The sequence below is a fragment of the Myxine glutinosa genome, chromosome 9 (genome assembly GCF_964187855.1).
Source record: "Myxine glutinosa chromosome 9, kmMyxGlut1.1, whole genome shotgun sequence".
Classification (NCBI taxonomy): domain Eukaryota; kingdom Metazoa; phylum Chordata; class Myxini; order Myxiniformes; family Myxinidae; genus Myxine; species Myxine glutinosa.
Window position 1 is genome coordinate 109,099,049 of NC_136269.1, and position 18,028 is coordinate 109,117,076.

General features: G+C 45.2%; 2 protein-coding genes across 3 annotated transcripts in view; both read left to right on the top strand.

Moving 5' to 3' along the window:
• The window catches only part of GTF2F2 (general transcription factor IIF subunit 2), a 60,209-nt gene extending 43,886 nt beyond the window's left edge, over positions 1-16,323 (top strand). For both annotated transcript variants that reach the window (XM_068128575.2, XM_068128576.2), the window contains exon 8: positions 13,792-16,323. In XM_068128575.2, coding sequence (XP_067984676.1) covers positions 13,792-13,914 — 123 coding nt within the window. In that variant the 3' untranslated portion in view covers positions 13,915-16,323. The remainder of the gene's footprint in view (positions 1-13,791) is intronic.
• A 520-nt stretch (positions 16,324-16,843) lies between these two features.
• The window catches only part of LOC137435104 (brain mitochondrial carrier protein 1), a 69,918-nt gene continuing 68,733 nt past the window's right edge, over positions 16,844-18,028 (top strand). The window contains exon 1 of the mRNA XM_068128574.2: positions 16,844-16,866. The gene's annotated coding sequence lies outside the window, so the exon portion shown is untranslated. The remainder of the gene's footprint in view (positions 16,867-18,028) is intronic.

The following is an 18,028-nucleotide window of genomic DNA, read 5'->3' on the forward strand; positions in this document are numbered from 1 at the left end:
TTTTGAGTGTGATAAGAATGCACTGATTCGATTTTGGTAAATCTACATCCGGATACAATAGTTTCTTAATTTTTTGTGTGTGTTGGATGTCTGTGAGCAGGTTATTTCAAAGTTGTGGACGGACTTGGACGAAACTTGGTGGACGGTTGAGTGTGTGACAAGGACCAATTGATTTGACTTTGGTGAAGGTCTGGATCTGGATCCGAGAACGTTTCAAGTTATTCTTCACTATTGAGATCATAGGGCCAAAAAGGATATACAGTAGGATATTTCAAATAATAGTAGGATATTTCAAAAAAATTGTGGACAGGTTATGAAGAAACTTGGTGGATGATTTGGGGTAGGGGACAATAACGAGCCGATTGGATTTTGTTTCAGGTACGGATGCTGATCCGGCCTATCAGTGGGATACAAATCATGAACTGTGCAGCTTGATGGAGGTTATGCGCTCAACTGAGTGTCATTTTAATTAATACATGATTCTTCACCGTTGAGAAATAGGGCTAAAATTGATATATATATATATGTATATGTATATATATATATATATATATATATATATATATATATATATATATATATATATATATATATATATACAGTGAAACCTTGACTTACGAGTTTAATTCGTTCTGTGACCGAGCTCGTAACTCAATTTGCTCGTTTCTCAAATTAAATTTCCCCATTAAAATGCATTGAAATGCTATTAATCCGTTCCAGCCCGCCAAAAACCACACCAATTTTTTTTTAAATATACAGTATATATAAAAATATCTCGCGCTTTATATTTCACCTGTATGCAGCATACAAGTTGGCAGGATGGCCTGGACTGGAGGTACGCACACTTGACTCTAAACTGTCCAGCCTGGGTTTGAATCCCGACCCAGCTATAACCTGTCATGGGTGAATCACAGGCAGGGTGATTCATCAATGTGTGTACCGCTAAACTGGGCGCCCCGTTTGCGTCCCATTAGTTGTTGGATGTTAAGGATCTCACCGTGTTTTCCACAAAGAGAAGGCGAGCTATCGCCGGCACTCTGAACAAGTTGTGGCCTGGCATGCTCTTCTCCTCTGCCGTTATATACGTCCTCCTCGGCATCTTTTTCCAGAAGAGCCCTGTCTCGTCACAGTTGAAGATTTGCTGGGGGATGTATCGTTCGGCTTCTATCAGTTCGGCAAAAGTTATAATAAAATCTAACCAAAATGTTAATAAACATTTAAATATTTAAACTTTAAAACATTTAAAAATTTAATAAAAATAACCAAAATGCGAAAACAAAGCAGCAGCGATATACGGCAGAGATGCTTGCACGGCAAGCTAACCACGTGACCGGAACCCACCTGGTGGCGGGTGGCGTAAGCTCCAAAATAACCAAAATGCGAAAACAAAGCAGCAGCGATATACGGCAGAGATGCTTGCACGGCAAGATAACCACGTGACCGGAACCCACCTGGTGGCGGGTGGCGTAAGCTCCAAAATAACCAAAATGCGAAAACAAAGCAGCAGCGATATACGGCAGAGATGCTTGCACGGCAAGATAACCACGTGACCGGAACCCACCTGGTGGCGGGTGGCGTAAGCTCCAAAATGCGAAAACAAAGCAGCAGCGATATACGGCAGAGATGCTTGCATGGCAAGATAACCACGTGACCGGAATCCACTTGGTGGCGGGTGGCGTAAGCTCGTAACTCAGATCTCGGCTCGCATCTCAAAGCAATAAACCGCCCGAGCGACAGCTCGTATCTCGGAAAACTCGTAAGTTGGTGCACTCGTAAGTCAAGGTTTCACTGTATATGTATGTATATATATATATATATATATATATATACAGTGGAACCTTGACTTACGAGTTTAATTCGTTCTGTGACCGAGCTCGTAACTCAATTTGCTCGTTTCTCAAATCAAATTTCCCCATTAAAATGCATTGAAATGCTATTAATCCGTTCCAGCCCGCCAAAAACCACACCAATTTTTTTTTAAATATGCAGTATATATAAAAATATCTCGCGCTTTATATTTCACCTGTATGCAGCATACAAGTTGGCAGGATGGCCTGGACTGGAGGTACGCACACTTGACTCTAAACTGTCCAGCCTGGGTTTGAATCCCGACCCAGCTATAACCTGTCATGGGTGAATCACAGGCAGGGTGATTCATCAATGTGTGTACCGCTAAACTGGGCGCCCCGTTTGCGTCCCATTAGTTGTTGGATGTTAAGGATCTCACCGTGTCTTCCACAAAGAGAAGGCGAGCTATCGCCGGCACTCTGAACAAGTTGTGGCCTGGCATGCTCTTCTCCTCTGCCGTTATATACGTCCTCCTCGGCATCTTTTTCCAGAAGAGCCCTGTCTCGTCACAGTTGAAGATTTGCTGGGGGATGTATCGTTCGGCTTCTATCAGTTCGGCAAAAGTTATAATAAAATCTTCAGCTGCCTTCACATCTGCCTCACCAAGTCGACAACACGCACACCTCGCTCATGTTTTTCGACGATTGCGTGTTTTATATCCAAGCACATCATCCTCTTCTTCTTCTCAGTACTGCCCTTGGCACTCAATTACTTAGGACCCATGGTTAAAACTAAGAAATTTTCCAAAATAACCAACATGCGAAAACAAAACAGCAGCGATATACGGCAGATATGCTTGCACGGCAAGATAACCACGTGACCGGAACCCACCTGGTGGCGGCTGGCGTAAGCTCCAAAATAACCAACATGCGAAAACAAAACAGCAGCGATATACGGCAGATATGCTTGCACGGCAAGATAACCACGTGACCGGAACCCACCTGGTGGCGGCTGGCGTAAGCTCCAAAATAACCAACATGCGAAAACAAAACAGCAGCGATATACGGCAGATATGCTTGCACGGCAAGATAACCACGTGACCGGAACCCACCTGGTGGCGGCTGGTGTAAGCTCCAAAATAACCAAAATGCGAAAACAAAACAGCAGCGATATACGGCAGATATGCTTGCACGGCAAGATAACCACGTGACCGGAACCCACCTGGTGGCGGCTGGCGTAAGCTCCAAAATAACCAAAATGCGAAAACAAAACAGCAGCGATATACGGCAGATATGCTTGCACGGCAAGATAACCACGTGACCGGAACCCACCTGGTGGCGAAGGCGTAAGCTCCAAAATAACCAAAATGCGAAAACAAAACAGCAGCGATATACGGCAGATATGCTTGCACGGCAAGATAACCACGTGACCGGAACCCACCTGGTGGCGGGTGGCGTAAGCTCGTAACTCAGATCTCGGCTCGCATCTCAAAGCAATAAACCGCCCGAGCGACGGCTCGTATCTCGGAAAACTCGTAAGTTGGTGCACTCGTAAGTCAAGGTCAAGGTTATATACTCTATATATATATACATATATATATATATATATATATATATATATATATATATATATATATATATATATATATATATATTAGGGTGGTCCTCAAATGTACACCAAAAAATAAAATTGGACTTTTTTCAGGTGCTTGTTGCTAACATTGTTCCTTATTGTGAAAAAATGACATGTGCCAAAGATGGTTTCTATACGACTTCATTTACTACTGTCACACATGGGTTGAAAATTACAATGTTTCAGTATCGACACACAAAATTGTTTTTAATAAACTAACACTCAGATGTAATCCCAAATCAGTAAGAATGTATGACAATCATCATAAACACAGAGTAAGAGTCCTCCAGACCATTGATTCCTCATTAATAAGTTCTGTGGTAAATTATTTCCTCCTTATCTTCTTTGCGTCGGGGAACTGATGGCGATGCCACTCAACAACTTGCAACAGGTACTGCCGCTGCTGTTCATCCTTTGTCAAGACTTGATTGTAGTCCTGTATTAATGCTACACCACGTTCTGCAAAGTCGTTGACAGTGGCAATACTGCGCAAGACTTGCTGTGATGACTGAAATGATGGGTCATCGGCCCACTCACCAGGGTCCTTTTCTAGGAAGTCAGTATTGACTTTGAATGCAGTAAAAATTCGCAGTGAGGCAGAAGTAACAAAATCTGCAACAGTCTTGGCAGCGATGGCTTATTTTGCTGTAAGATCTACATGTACCCGTGGTTGAGGATTCTCTTCGCATTCTTCTTTAAGAGCAGCTACTATCATTCGCTTGACATCAAGCTCGACACTATCGTCAAACAGAGCAAGTCCTGCCAGTTCTTCGCTGAGGTACCACAAGTGATTGGAAAGCTTTTTGCTGGTGGCTTCGGCAATCACTGAATCAGGATAGAAAATGAGTGATTTTAAGAGAGCTAGGTCTCCAGCGGGAGCACCAATGGCAGATGGAGCGCTGAACCAGGCTTTGGTATACACTGCTCCAACAAATGCTGTAAAACGCTTTATGCCAGTGAGTTCCTTTGGGGTCAGTCGAAACTGATCACGGAACAAGTAGATCTTGATTCCATAAATCACACGGGCCATCCATCTTGCCCGATGCATGGCTCCTGGCTGCATGAACCTGAATCCTCTCGGAGGACGCTCACCAAACAGAATAATAGTCAACTCAAGAAGTTCACGGTAGTCATCTCGTAGTTGGCCCGATTCCAGTTTCTGGATGCAGAATGAAACGACATCTTCTTTGCAACTTAAAAATACACCTGAAACTACAGAGTCCAGGTCATCAGGCATCATTGGCTTAAACTTCCTTTGGTCAAAGGAATTCCAGTTTGACTGGAAACGCTTGAAGACGGCTATCTCAGGTCCTTTTGATGGACCAAGAAATGGTTTGAATGCTGCCATTGCTGCCTCTACCACTAGTTCCAGAATGTGATGCTGGCATGCAAAATGTAATAGTGGTCGTCCAAGCTTTTGCTGCAAAATAGTGCACGCACCAAGTGCTGAACCAGTGTTGCTGGCTGTCGTGTCAAAGCTCATACCTGCCACCATGTCTTGCAAATGCCATTCTTCGAGGCATTGCATAACAGCAGCAGCTGTTGCTAGTCCAGTTCCTGCTGGCAGCTTTGGCACACCCAGAAGCTTTCCAGTTCCTTGTGGGTCACTGACAATGACAGGAAGGCAATCAACTTTTTTAGTCCCATCGTCTGGAAGGAGCTTGCCATCCCAATGAACCACCAGACTTGTGTTTGGAGCATAGGATGCCTGGATGTCACCTGCAATTGTCTTCCGTTGGATCCGCCTGGATTTCCTGATCGATATGCGGTTGATGGCCAACTCTGAAGGGTCGTGTCCCAGAGCAGTGGCTGCTGCTGACAAGATGTGAACAGCTGATCGATCGCTAACCTTGGTGCGGTCAAGAGCTGCTGTTAGGTCTGGTGTAACAATGCTACTTGCACGCTTTCGGCTCTGCCTCTTTGAAGCAGATAGAACAGCAGAGTCGTCATGATCACTGGCTTCAGCATTGCTGTCTGTTGATGATGCTAGCTCAAGAGTCTCCTCTCGGGCTGCTTGGAGTGCTTGCTTCTCTTTTTCATGCTGCTCTCTTTCAGTCAACACCTTGTCGCGTTGATGTGTCCGCTCCTCTTTTCCTGCTAGCACCTTGTCAACACCAACCATAAAGCCCCGTCGACCTGGCTCCCGTTGTGCCTTAAGGAATTCACGGTCCTCTGGTATTTTGATCAGATCAAGGACATCAACATGAGCAATGTCAAATAAGTCACGTAGACCGGTTTGAAACTGCTCTTCTTTCTTTATCTGAGGGACAGATCGTCGGCTCTTTCCTTTCAGGATGGATCTGTATTGTTCTACTTTTCTCTCTAGTTTTGCAATGATATTCCGCTCATCTGCAGTGGGGATCCGTGCTTTCTCCCAGATGCATAATGTCTCACGAACAACAGTTGTTGCGGCACTGCTTATGTCCAATTTCTCAGCATGATGGAGCTTAAAGTATTGCTGCAGAATCTCTTGCCAAGATGGGAGCCGAATTTCTGGTAGTTTTTCAATATGGCAGCCTATCAGCCACACATGGTTCTTTTTTCTGGTTGCTCTTCTTGAAGTACTTGCACTCGCCATCATAACTGAAACAAACCGAAATAATTTCTGTATAGTGCTGATTAGCAGAATAGCAGGGGCCATGTGACAGTGGTAAAAGTTTTCAAAATGAAATGAAATTTTACCCAATTTGTTCTCTCTACAGGTGTAATAAAAAAATGGAAAAGCACTTTAGAAAAGTTAATGTTTACATTTGAGGACCACCCTAATATATATATATATATATATACACACACACACAGTCACGTGAAAAAGTAAGTACACCCCATGTAAAGTTTTGACTTTTTCAATATATTTCAACATACAGCTATTTGATCTTCATTTCCACAATATTGATAGATAAATGTGATATAATATAACAAATATCATGAAATAGTTACATTTTGTAGTCCATTGTATAATTTAAATAAACATAAATGCAAATTTTGCATGTGGAAAAAGTAAGTACTGTTGTGGAAATCAATCAAGTCCACAACTTTGTCCCATAGGTAGGTTTAATAACAATCAGATCTCTGGCATCATCCTGTAAAATACAATCATGCAATATGTGTATCAGGATCTTGGCATCATATAGAAAGGATCGATATCAGTCAATGCAAGCAAGCCTAGAATATGAGCGGGTACGTACCATCCAAGACTACATGTCATAGTATAATGTCGCAGGAGTGGCCCAGAGTCGCGGACGTCCGAGGTCTTATAGACGCCTCTCAGCGGTTTAAGTGAGCATCACACCTGGGTTCAACTTCGATACATTTTCACTACATTCTCCCCGCCATTAGAACTACACTGCCGTTAGGCAGGAATCAAGCGCGCGCGTGTCAGCATTAATTGATTGGGGATGTCATTCCATGTCAGTCGGTCCATCCGTAGCGGTCAGGGTGGCGAATTACCCTGCCAGCACGGGTCCGGAAACTACCGGGTACGACATCCCCAAGCCCCGAGTCCCCTGCATCGGAGTAGCCGCTGGAGGCAGGTGTCGGAGGGGGCACCTCAGTGCCTTCAGGCAGGGGTGTATCTGGCGAAGGGAGGGACGGCAGATGCTCCATAGGGGAAGCTTCAGGAGAGTCCATAGACTCGTAGATCGGTTCATCGATATCCCGATAAGGTTCGATGACCCCACAAGGGGCGAGATGGCGTACGGAGACAGTGGACTCACGTCCATCTGCCGTCATCACACAAGCATGCTCGGGATTAGCCTGGAGTACCTGCACCTTATCCACTAAGGGATCGTACTTGCTTGTGCGAACCGCACGTTTGAGATAGGCCGGCCCCGGCTCAGCGAGCCAACTGGGTAAAGATCGGATACTACCCGAGCTTCTAAGGTGGTGGAACAGTCTTTCGTGAGGAGTCTGGTTGGTGGCCGTACATAGTAGAGCCCTGATCGAGTTCAGCGCCGCAGGTAGCGACCAAGCCCATTTATCTAGGCCCCGGCCGAGGGTCTTGAGGCTTAGCATGACGGCCCTCCATATAATCCCATTGAAGCGTTCGACCTGCCCATTCGCCTGGGGTCTGTACGGAGTGGTGTAACTCAAAGCGACATTATTTTGGAGCAAGAACCACCTCACTTCCTGGGACAGGAACACCGCACCCCGATCGGTATGCACGTAGGCCGGATACCCAAACATAGAAAACAAATTCTGCAGGCACCATATGACTGTGGCAGCCGTCATATCCGCGCACGTATAAGCGAAAGGGAATCGCGAGTACTCATCAACGATAGTGAGCAGATAACGAGAGTTACTCGACACCGGCAGCGGTCCTTTGAAATCCATCGCCAATCTCTCCCACGGTCTAGTATCCCTAACCAGCGTCCCCATGGGAGGGTTGTAAAAACTCGGTTTGAGTTCCGCACATACAGCGCAGTCGCGGCAGACCCAGCGGATGTCCTCAACCGAGTACGGCAGCTTACCACGACGCACAAAATGAGCGAAACGCGTCACCCCAGGATGACACATAGTGTCGTGCAGTGCGCACAGACCCTCCAAAGTTATGATATCCGCGCACGTAGCCGGCGTCGGCGACCAGGTTATCCTTCCCCGGGCGATATTTGATGGTGTAGCAGAAGTCGGTGAGTTCGATACGCCAGCGAGTGATTTTTCTCATTCTTAATGCGTTGAGCATGTAAGGTGTCGTACATGAACGCCACGCTTTGTTGGTCCATGATGATTTGGAAGCATTGCCCGAGCAAGTACGGTCGCCATCGCCGAATCGACTCGACGATCGTGTACGCTTCCTTTTCGACAGACGAATGCCTCCGCTCAGCGGAGGTGAGAGTCCGCGAAAAGAAAGCCACAGGGCGCTGGGAGAGAGTCCCCTGGGAGAGAGTCGCCGCTATCGCATGATCCGAGGCATCACTTTCTAAGATGCAAGATTTGCTCTTGTCGATCGTCGCCACAGCGGCGCCAGCGATGTCGGACTTAAGGCCCCTAAAGGCAGCTGGGCTCATGGGGAACGTGTCGCAGGCCACAAGGGGGCAGAGCTTCGCAGAGAAATTTTGCACCCACTTAGAATAATGGGCGAACAGCCCGAGAGCACGCTTCAGCGAAGCTCGATCGCAGGGCGGAGCCATATCGAGCAAAGGTCGCAGACGCTCCTTATCTGGAGCGACAGCCGTGGGTCACGGTGTACCCCAGAAGATCTATCGTGCGCAGGGAGCAACGACACTTAGCTTCATTCATGGTTAGGCGATACCTCTGCGTGACCTCGAGGAAGCGCTTCAGATTAGCATCATGATGCCCCTGGTCATCCCCACAAACTGTTAGATTGTCCAGATATACAAAGACATCTGTCAAGTTCTCCTTCGTAATGAGGTCGTCCATAGCCCTCTGAAAACAGGGGACCCCATTCGTCACCCCAAAAGGTAGTCGGGTGAACTGGTATAACCTTTGACCCGATTCAAAGGCGGTATAGATCTGATCGGCCCTAGAGATGGGGATCTGATGATACGCACTACGCAGATCGAGAGTGCTATAGACTGAGTACTGGGCCACCTGTCGAACCAGTGCGTCCATCCCCGGTAGGGGGTAGGCATCCAGCTGTGTAAAGCGATTAATCGTCTGTGAATAGTCGATTACCATGCGTCTGCGATGCGCTTCACTTCGCACCACTAAGACCTGGGCCCGCCACGGCGACCGGCTAGGTTCTATGATACCTTCCTTTAAGAGCTGGGCCGTTTCCTCCGCAATGAATTGCGCGTCTGCTCGTGAGTAGCGCCGTGATTTTACCGCTACAGGTGTGCAGTCAGTGGTCATGTTGGGGAACAGCGAAAGAGGCTCAATTTCCATTCCTGCGAGTGCACACACAGCAAGCGTGTCAGTCCCACCAAATTCCATTTCCAAACGTCCATGTCGCTTAAGAAAATCATGTTCTAACAGAATGTCAGCACATAAAGCAGGTAAGACCATGAGATGTACATCTGGAAACATGCGTCCCTTTATCACAAGCTTCAATCGACATTCCCCTTTTGTGCTGAGCCTAAGCCCTTGGGAGGCCATGAAGATCCGCCGTGTTGTCCCAAGGACCGGCCATCCATGTTTTCGCACCAGTCGATGATCAATAAAACTATCCGTGGACCCCGTATCGATTAAAGCTCGCGCAAAAATGCCTTCGATCATAAGTGGAATAATGTCCTGAGCAAGGCCGGGAGGTCCGGCAGGTAGTGAGCCATCCGAGCGAGATGATCGCGCCTCGCGTGTAGATCCAACGCCGGCTACAGTTTTCCGGTCGTTCGAGCAGCCTCCGGAGGGCGCTAGTGTCAAGCGCATAGTTTGCCGTTCCAAAGCAGGAGCTTGTAGTTTGTACGAGCAGCCAGCGGATGGCGCTCGTGTCACGCGAGAAGGGTCGAAGCCAACTGTAGTTTCATGTGCTGAAGCAAGAGCTTGTAGTTCGTACGAGCAGCCTTCGGATGGCGCTCGTGTCACGCGGTGAGTCTCAAAGCCATCATGAGACGTTCGGATACCAGTCAAGGACGGTCGCTCCGCGTTCGGTCGTGTTAGCGCCACTTGTTTTGGCGGCCCGATGTATCTCACCACGGTCGAGCGCGCAGCCAGGGGCCCACGAGGAGGAGCGCCGCTCATCAAAGCCGGGTGAGGCGCCCCGCTCTGTGCTCGGCCCGTTGGCTCGGCGATAAGCCCATTCAAGGTCGCGCGAGTTCGTGTGCCCCGCGCAGTCTTTCGGCAAACTTTTGCAAAATGTCCTTTTGTCGAACACAAATGGCATATCGCTTCCCGAGCCGGACACGCAGACCTGGGATGTTGTCGATTCCCGCAGAAGTAACACGTAGCGTTTCGTACAGGCTTTGGTCTAGCCACCGCAGCTGCCGCCAAGCCTGAATCCGGTCCTCGGGAGCGGCAAGAGGTTCTGCTAGTGTGGTCGAGTCCGCTCCCGTATCCTCGGTGGTAGCTCTCTCCGGGCGCGCGTGTTGAGAAGTCCCCGCAACGACCCGTGTGTGGTCATAGGCGTTAGATTGCTCCCGGGCCTCAGCGTATACGTGTGCCAGCCGTAGAGCTTCCGTGAACGTCAGGTCCGCTGTCTCCAAAAGTCTTAGTCTGAGAGTCGAAGAGCTGATCCCAGAGACAAAAGAATCTCGGACAAGATCATCTTGGACTTGCTCATGAGTGCGTACCTCTTGAGTACTTTCTGCAAGTAGGCGTCGCAGCTCTTGGGCGAAGTGATCTATCGACTCAGCGGGCTGTTGACACCGCGTTGCGAGCAGATGCCTGGAATACACCACACTCCGTTTCTTAATGTAAATCCGTTTTAGCTCTGTCACAGCGGCATTGTACGTCGTACACTGTTCGATGCTCCTGTAGACGTTATGGTGTACTTTAGTCTGCAGCACGTCCAGTTTCGTTTCATCAGTGACAACGGCATCCTGGGCTTTGAACTGATTATCCAGTGTCTTGAGCCAATGCGTCAGCTCAGAGCCCGAATCCACCGCTTGTGGGTCGGCGCCAAATGTCGGTACCTGGATCATCTTGTGTCCCGCCATTTCCGCCTCTTGTCCGAGTGGACGGCAAGACTGATTGTTATTAAGTGTTGTGGAAATCAATCAAGTCCACAACTTTGTCCCATAGGTAGGTTTAATAACAATCAGATCTCTGGCATCATCCTGTAAAATACAATCATGCAATATGTGTATCAGGATCTTGGCATCATATAGAAAGGATCGATATCAGTCAATGCAAGCAAGCCTAGAATATGAGCGGGTACGTACCATCCAAGACTACATGTCATAGTATAATGTCGCAGGAGTGGCCCAGAGTCGCGGACGTCCGAGGTCTTATAGACGCCTCTCAGCGGTTTAAGTGAGCATCACGCCTGGGTTCAACTTTGATACATTTTCACTACAAGTACACCCCGACATTTATCACTACTTCACATACCTAAAATTAGAATCAGGTGCACCAGCTCAGGTGCAAATGATTAGAACATCGTTAGAGAGGATCTTGGAGGAACCTGTCTTATTTAAACCTCAGACATTTAGTTTGGTTTGCTCTTTGTTGTTTAGGTGTGTGGCGTCACCATGCCTAGATCAAAAGAGCTCTCTGAGGCCTTCAGAAAGAAGGTTATAGATGCCTACGAGTCTGGGAAGGGATTTAAAAAGATCTCCAAACAATTTGAAATCAATCATTCGACTGTCCGGAAGATCATCTACAAGTGGAGAAGATTCCAAACTGCCAACTTGTTCAGGCCAGGCCGCCCCAGCAGGTTCAGCCCGAGAGCAGACCGCAAGATGCTGAAAGAAGTCTCTAAGAACCCCAGAATGTCATCACGGGACCTACAGGTAGCTCTTGCCACAATTGATGTCAAAGTGCACGAGTCTACCATTAGAAAGAGGCTGCACAAATTTGATCTACATCGGAGGTGTGCCAGGAGGAAACCTTTGCTGTCCAGAAAGAACATCAGGGCAAGACTAAAGTTTGCCAATGAACACCGAGGCAAAGATCAGCACTTCTGGAACAATGTGCTCTGGATAGAGAGTCAAAGGTAGAGCTATTAGGCCACAGTACCAGAAGACATGTTTGGCGAAAACCAAAGACAGCATTTGACCACAAGAACTTGATACCAACTGTAAAGCATGGTGGTGGAAATATTATGGTTTGGGGCAGCTTTGCTGCATCGGGGCCTGGGCAGCTCACCATCATCGAATCCACTATGAATTCTTCATTGTACCAGAGGGTGCTTGAGGATAATGTGAGGCCATCTGTCGGAAAGTTGAAGCTCAACCGAAGGTGGACCTTGCAACATGACAATGACCCTAAACATACCAGTGAATCCACCAAGGAATGGCTGAAAAGAAAGAAATGGAGGGTTCTGGAATGGCCAAGTCAAAGCCCGGATCTAAATCCCATCGAGATGTTGTGGGGGGATTTGAAACGAGCTGTGCATGCAAGAAACCCCCCAAACATCGCACAGCTGAAAGAATTCTGCATGGAGGAGTGGGCAAAAATTTCTCCCAGTCGATGTCAGAGACTGGAAGACAGTTAGAAGAAACGCCTACTTGAGGTTGTTTCTGCCAAAGGGGGCAATACCACGTATTAGATCCAAGGGTGTACTTACTTTTTCCACAGAAGGAAATGGCATCTCTCTTAATTTTTTGTTGAATAAATTATTGCAAAGTCAATTTTTCATTGTTTTTTGTTCAATTAGACCAACTTTATCTCTAGATACTGTTTAAAGGAAGATCAAATATTGATATGTCCACATATGTTAACAAGATTTTAAAAAACATTTAATGGGGTGTATTTACTTTTTCCACATGCGAAATTTGCATTTATGTTTATTTAAATTATACAATGGACTACAAAATGTAAATGTTTCATGATATTTGTTATATTATATCACCTTTATCTATCAATATTGTTGAAATGAAGCTCAAATAGCTGTATGTTGAAATATGTTGAAATAGTCAAAATTTTACACGGGGTGTACTTACTTTTTCACGTGACTGTATATATATATATATATACATATATATATATATATATACATATATATATATATATATATATATATATATATATATATATATATATATATATATATATATATATATATATATATATATATATATATATATATATATATATTGGCAAAACTTGGTGGGCAGGTTGGGTGTGTGACAAGGATGAATTGATTAGTTTTCGGTAAATTATCCCTCTCTGGATATGAGAATTTTTAAAGTGACTTCACCATTGAGAGAGATGGCCAAATGCAATGTATAACATGAAATTTCAAAAAGTTGTGGAAGTGTTCTGACAAAACTAGGTGGATGAGTTGGTTCGGTGACAAGAACAAGCTGATTAGCTCTACCAAGTGCCGTTCTTGTGTTCTCTTGTTTTTATCTCTGTCTTTGTCATTTTTAAAGCATTCTTGGTGTGGACTTGTCTTCCTCTTAAAGCACCCCTCAATAGTTGTGATGTCGTCGTGTTGCTGTTACTGAAATTAGATTTTTTTTTAAAAATCTGATTGTTAATAATTACTTTCATTTCATCTTGATTGTAACACTCATACTTTGTGTAAATGTGGACCTACAGCTTACCGCATAATTTAACTTTTGAAAGTTTAGTTAAAAATCCGAAAAATGAAAATTGTTGTTTTATTTGTCTCTATCAAATGACGACCCTAATCTCCTCCCCTCAGTCTTTCACCTGACCTTGCAAACCCCCTTCCCCTCCCTCCTTATCCCTTCCTGTTTAATCCTCACTCCTTTGCAGAATGCCCAACAGCTTTTCCTAATCGCTATCGACCCCCTATGAAGGACCCTGAGTTGATTTTGATGTACACGTGATGTGCTTGTGTTTCCATGGCAGACATACCTTAAGGACATCCTTCGTGAAATTGGCATCTACAATGTCAAAGGCACGCACAAGAATACTTGGGAGCTCAAACCAGAATACAGGCATTACCACATTGATGAAAAGACAGATGACTGAGTGTGCAACATGAGAATGTGCATATCGTCCATCATTCATTCCTTTTTCCTCCCTCCCTCAATTGAGGACTTGTTGAAATTCAAACTCGTCATTTTCATCATCTATTTCCTGTTTTAGGGTTAGGGTGAGGAGGGGGTGGGGCGGGGGGGGGAGGGAGTTAGAATTTTTTTTTTTGAATCCCCTTTTCCTTGTATTTTAATTTGTCAATGCAAGTTTGCTGATCTTTGATACCTCTCGTGTTTTTATGCATTCAGAAAACTTCATCTCCGAGCAGTTTCGATCTGCTACACTTGACGATTACAATGCAAATATATCTCCATGTTTTGAACCGGTGTGTTGCCTATTGCACTTGAACATTTGTGTGATAAAAAGAGTAATAAAAGCACTTTTGGCATCCAAATACAGACTTGGCATTTAATATGGAATATTTTTTTTGTGGGGGTGAATTTACTTTTCAAGATGTCTTAGAACCAAAAGTTCATTGGAATTATGTTGAAATTATTCTAGATTTTGTTAATGTGACCTTTAAAAGAAACAAAAACCACATTTGACATTTCGAAACAAATAAATTGATCCTTGAAAGTGATGTAAACTGATATCGAACTCAATTCATGGACAATACTGTGTTAAACTTCTGTATGTTTTCCAGAAGTATCTCTTTATTTTGCACATTAGCCCAAATTTTTTGTAACATAAACAAAAGTTAAATTACGACTGGGATTACCGACAGTAAAATTACAGTTCAGTACTTCGTGTAACCCCCACGAGCATTCAGGAGAGCACGTACACGTTGAGGCATGCTGTTCACGAGATTTGCCAAGGTTTGGACAGGAATCGCTTGCCATGCAGTGACAATAGCCTGCTGCAATTCACGCACAGAGGTCGGCTGCTGGTCCAAGTGGTCGATTTGACGCGTTAATTCTGCCCACAAGTTCTCTATCGGATTCATATCCGGGGACATGGCAGGCCACTCCATATGCTCGGCACCATCGTCAACAAGAAAGTGTTGGATCATGCGAGCACGATGAGGCCGTCTGCGCACTTGGACGCGGCCATCTTGACAATAGACCAGAAATCTAGACTCGTCACTGAAGATCACATGATTCCAGTGTCCTGGCTGCCATTGACGGTGCTCTCTGGCCCACTGCAATCGGCGCTGGCAGTGTTGTCTGGTCAGGCGTGGCTTTCTCAGGGGACGGATACAGGCACATTTGTCAGTTGCTGCCACTCAGCCCTAAGCCGATTAGCTGACTTGGTACGGCCATTGCGGACTAACCGGTGCAGCTGGCGATCATCCCTCCTTGTGGTTCTGCAGGGACGTCCTGGCCTCGGTATTGGAGTAGGGACACCCCTCTGAGCATTTCGTTTCAGGATCTTTGACACCTGACCTTGAGTGATGCCATACTGCCGAGCAATAGCACGCTCTTTCATGCTGTAATTTCGTAAAGCCACCACTCCATGACAAACAGCATTGTCGAGTTGACGGACCATCTCCAGAGGAAGCGGCAATAACTTTTGGAGATGTGCAGCAGTTGTTTTCCACTAATACAGAACGCAACAACCCTTGTATACCCGACTGTGAAGCCAATTGTTAAATGCACCTGTCCGTACATTTTGCCACGCCACCTGTGATATAATCCTGTTGTTGACTTCTTGCTGCGACAGACAATCAGTGACATGGTTCTTTTAACAAATAAATCACCAAAGTGTAAAAGAAACTCACCAGATTGATATACTGAGTCAAGAAAGTAAACCCAAGTCAAGAAAAATAAAATATTCCATATTAAATGCCAAGTCTGTAAATGTTTACTGCTGTGCTTTTCACCTGGTTGAACCTGCAAAAGGGAGAATCGTTGACTACCTGCGGTGGAATTAGGCAACGTACAGTGGTGACCTTCACATGACGTGTGACATGCTCAATATTGCTTCTAATTTTGGAAAGCATGGCGTGTGGAATGTGTGAAGGGATGCCCTTTCCACATATGGACGGTGAGATACTATTCACATGCCTTTTTAATCTGTTAAGGATTAATATAATCTAGGCTTCTTTTATGTCTGTTTTTCTTCCAACTTGGTCTAAGGATTCATTTATATGGGTAGGTTTTGGAATAGAATAAGCACAACCCTAAGGACTCACAATTACCATGTCTGCAATTTCTAATTTATTTATCTTTGTTGTATTTTATCTATCCTCCATAGGTTTGTAGGACAGTTTGGCAATCCACTCTTCCAATACATTCTGGTAAACATTTCTCGTTTGCAATTGCAGCTCAGTAGCTTTTGTGCAATTGCACTTCCATTTGGCAAACTTGTACTTATTATATTGAATGAGTTGTATGTACTTTGTGCTGCCTCCCCCACTAACGCAATTTGCTGATATTGCATTAGAAAATAAAGGCAAGTTCTTTATGACTCGTGTGTTTAATGCCTCTGCCGACGAAGTCACCGGAGACATTAAGTTATTATTATTATGGATTATTATTGTGTGGGAGGTGACATTCGCTGAACCATCTGGGTCCATTTAACGGTAACAGGATTAACCATTTAATTCCATCTGGGTCCATTCGGAGGTGACATTCGGTGACACTCAGTTTACTCTGTGCAAAGTGCGCAGAGTAAACTGAGTGTTCATTTATGTCTGCAAGAAATCAAATAAATAAAGAAGATATAAGCACATCTGACACTAGGCCCAGGCTTCAAACTTTGGCAAGCTCACGCGGCTGCACCGTCATATCAACTGTTCCAACCCGCCATTTTTGACGGGCTTTGTACTAGTTTGCTTATATTGCATTAGAAAATAAAGGCAGGTTCTTTGGACTCGTGTTCTTAATGCCTCTGCCGATGAAGTCACAGGAGACATTATGTTTTCAGGTTGTCCATGCGTCCGGCCGTTTTCACACCTGCCACGACAACTTAAGAACAGCTGAAGGGACCCAAGTCGAATTGGTTCAAGTATGTATAATGATTTAAAGATAAACGGATTCGATTATGGGGGCCAAAGGTCAGAGTTCTTTATCAGAGTATGGTAAAAATTCTGTTACCGAGGTAACTTGTGAACTGCTGATGGGATTTTGACCAAACTTGGTACAAGTATGTATAATGATTCAAACATGAACTGATTACATTTTGGCATCAAAGGTCAGAGGTTATGTCAGGTACAAATGTGATAACTAGAGTATAGCTGAAGGGATTTCAATCAAACTTTGTACAAGTATGTATAATGATGAAAACATTAACTGATTACATTTTTGCGTCTGGAGGTCAAAGGTCGTGTTCAGTAAAAAAAATAATCCTGTTACCATGATAACTTGTGAGCCAGTGATGGGATTGTGCTCAAAGTTGGTATAAAACAACAACAACATGCATTTTAAGGCCATTTTCCCTGCTAGAGCGGGAGTTAGCCTTGCGGTCCCCATGACAATCTTCTCCATTTTCCCCTATTTTCTGCATCTCTCCTTGTTAACCCCCTTGCCCGCATTTCTTCTTCCACCATCTTTAGCCAAGTCTTTCTCGGTCTTCCCCGTCCTCTACTTCCTTCTACATTCATTTCCATCACTCTTCTCAACCAGTCACTTTCATCCTTCCTCAACACATGACCAAACCATCTCAACCTGTTCCTCTTCACAGCATCAATCACAGGCTCTATTCCCATCATCTTTCGCAATTCATCATTTGTCTTCCTCTCTCTCTCAACGATACTCCACACATCCACCGAACCATTCGCATTTCCACCCTTTCCAGCCTTCGTTGCTGCTCTACGTTCATTACCCATGTCTCGCTCCCATAAATCATAACACTTCTCAAACATGCAACATACACCTTACCCTTCAGCTTCAACGACACTCCCCTCCTCATCAGCACGCCACTCAGTTCCCGAAACTTCTTCCTTGCACATCTCACTCGAGCAACCGTTGCCGAGTCTGATCCACCTCCATTCAGCATGTCTCCGAGGTAGCAAAATGTTTTCACACCTTCCAGCTTCACGCCGTCTCCAAGATCCAACTCAACTTTTCCTCCATCTGCAGCTCCCTCTGTGCACACCTTACATTTGAATGTAGCTGCCACACTGTTTAATGACACTCTCAGACCACTACATTTTTGATGAACCCACTCA